This window comes from Propithecus coquereli, unplaced genomic scaffold, assembly GCF_000956105.1.
Source record: "Propithecus coquereli isolate 6110/MARCELLA unplaced genomic scaffold, Pcoq_1.0 Scaffold230, whole genome shotgun sequence".
Taxonomy (NCBI): Eukaryota; Metazoa; Chordata; class Mammalia; order Primates; family Indriidae; genus Propithecus; species Propithecus coquereli.
In genome coordinates this window covers 923,709-925,239 of record NW_012147842.1, presented here as the reverse complement: position 1 = coordinate 925,239, position 1,531 = coordinate 923,709, and the positions used below count along the sequence as shown (strand labels likewise).

Here is a 1,531-nt window from a genome sequence, read left to right as displayed (position 1 = left end):
ATAGTGTGGATGTAATCTTCTGGCAGTTACCAAATGATTCTACTTTATAGAACAGACTTTATTCAACCATTTGGTGAAAGAAATCACTTTTTTTTTTTTTAACTCAATCATTTGAGGAAAAAAATCACTTACAGTCACCAAGTCCTACAGCTTTTTCAACATTTTTTCAATGTTTTCTCCAATTTACCTTTTCTTCCTCCTTCTCATTCCTACCTTAGCATAAGAGCACCCCAACTATGCCTAGATTATTGCAACCCCTACATTAAGCTATGCTACAAACATCACACTACTCTTCTTTGCTTTTATAAAATGTGGTGTATGTGTTTGTTCACATTTGGTAGGCCTGATTCCAAAGAGGATTTACGACAGTTTATTCAAGCCTATAATAGATGCCTAAAGACTAAGATATCCATTTTCTGGCTCTACCCAATTCATATGGTCTTGTTTTCTACTTTACTCAACATAATCACCATCTTAAATCAGGTCTGCTGGCTGCTGACAAACCACAATATATGTATCCCTATTCTGGTTCCTTTGTTTATGATACTTCCTAGGTCTAGAATGTACTTTACCTTAGTCTTTAAATCTTTATTGAACGTCCACCTAAGTTATACCACAACTTTAAAGCTTTCCCTGAATATCAATAACACACAAATCCCTCCCTAACTTCTTACATGACTGCCTATACTACAAGTTAATGCTTAATTGCACACAGGCCTGCTCTTTATGACACACAAATTATAACTTCATTATTATATTATTACGAGTATTATTTTTGTTCATTAAATTATTTCACGAATGTACATATTCATCTTCCCAACAGGAATGAAAGCTTCCTGTGGGCAAAAGAACATATTTCTATGCCCTACTGGGACTAGTAAAATCAAAGCTCAATAAACAAGATGTTATTGATAATAACACCTTCACTTTAAAAAGCACGTTTTTCATCCTATTACTACTCAATATGTAACTAGAAAATTTAACTTTACAGGTTTCACAACTAAAAGGACCAAAGCAACCCAAATGAGCACCCAATAAATTCATGACAACATGCATTGTTTTTCTTTTTGCCCCACTGAATAAGCTACGTCTTTCTAGTTTTACCATTCAATCCACTCTACAAAGTGCTTTTCCCATGGCTTTCACTTAGAACTGAGACTGCCTCTTCCTGGTCCTACCATTTTACCAGGTGAATTTCTTTTCTCACTGCCTACTTGCATTAATATTGCACTACTTGCATTAATATTTCTCTGTTAGTATAAGATGACTACACTTAATCACTGGACATAGAAATCATTGTTTCAGTCATAGGTGATGGTTTTTCCTTTGTTCATTTAAAAATCTACTTCATAAAGATAGGAATAAAAAAATCATCTTAAAAGCTTAAGTATATAAATCACCTGGAAGGTCGGCAAAATCTTCTTCTATAGTCATTTTTGAGATGATCCTGAAAGAAAAGCAAATCATCAATTTGGTTTCTTTGTTTAAAACATATTCAAATACAATTTACCTTGAAAGTAATTTCACCCCA

The 1,531-nt window shown here is 33.5% G+C and overlaps 1 protein-coding gene across 1 annotated transcript in view; it reads right to left on the bottom strand.

Annotated features, from left to right (window-relative positions):
- The window catches only part of CENPC (centromere protein C), a 105,556-nt gene that overhangs the window by 96,688 nt on the left and 7,337 nt on the right, over positions 1-1,531 (bottom strand). The window contains 1 exon segment of the mRNA XM_012645340.1: positions 1,401-1,447. Within this exon segment, the coding sequence (XP_012500794.1) occupies positions 1,401-1,447 (47 nt within the window).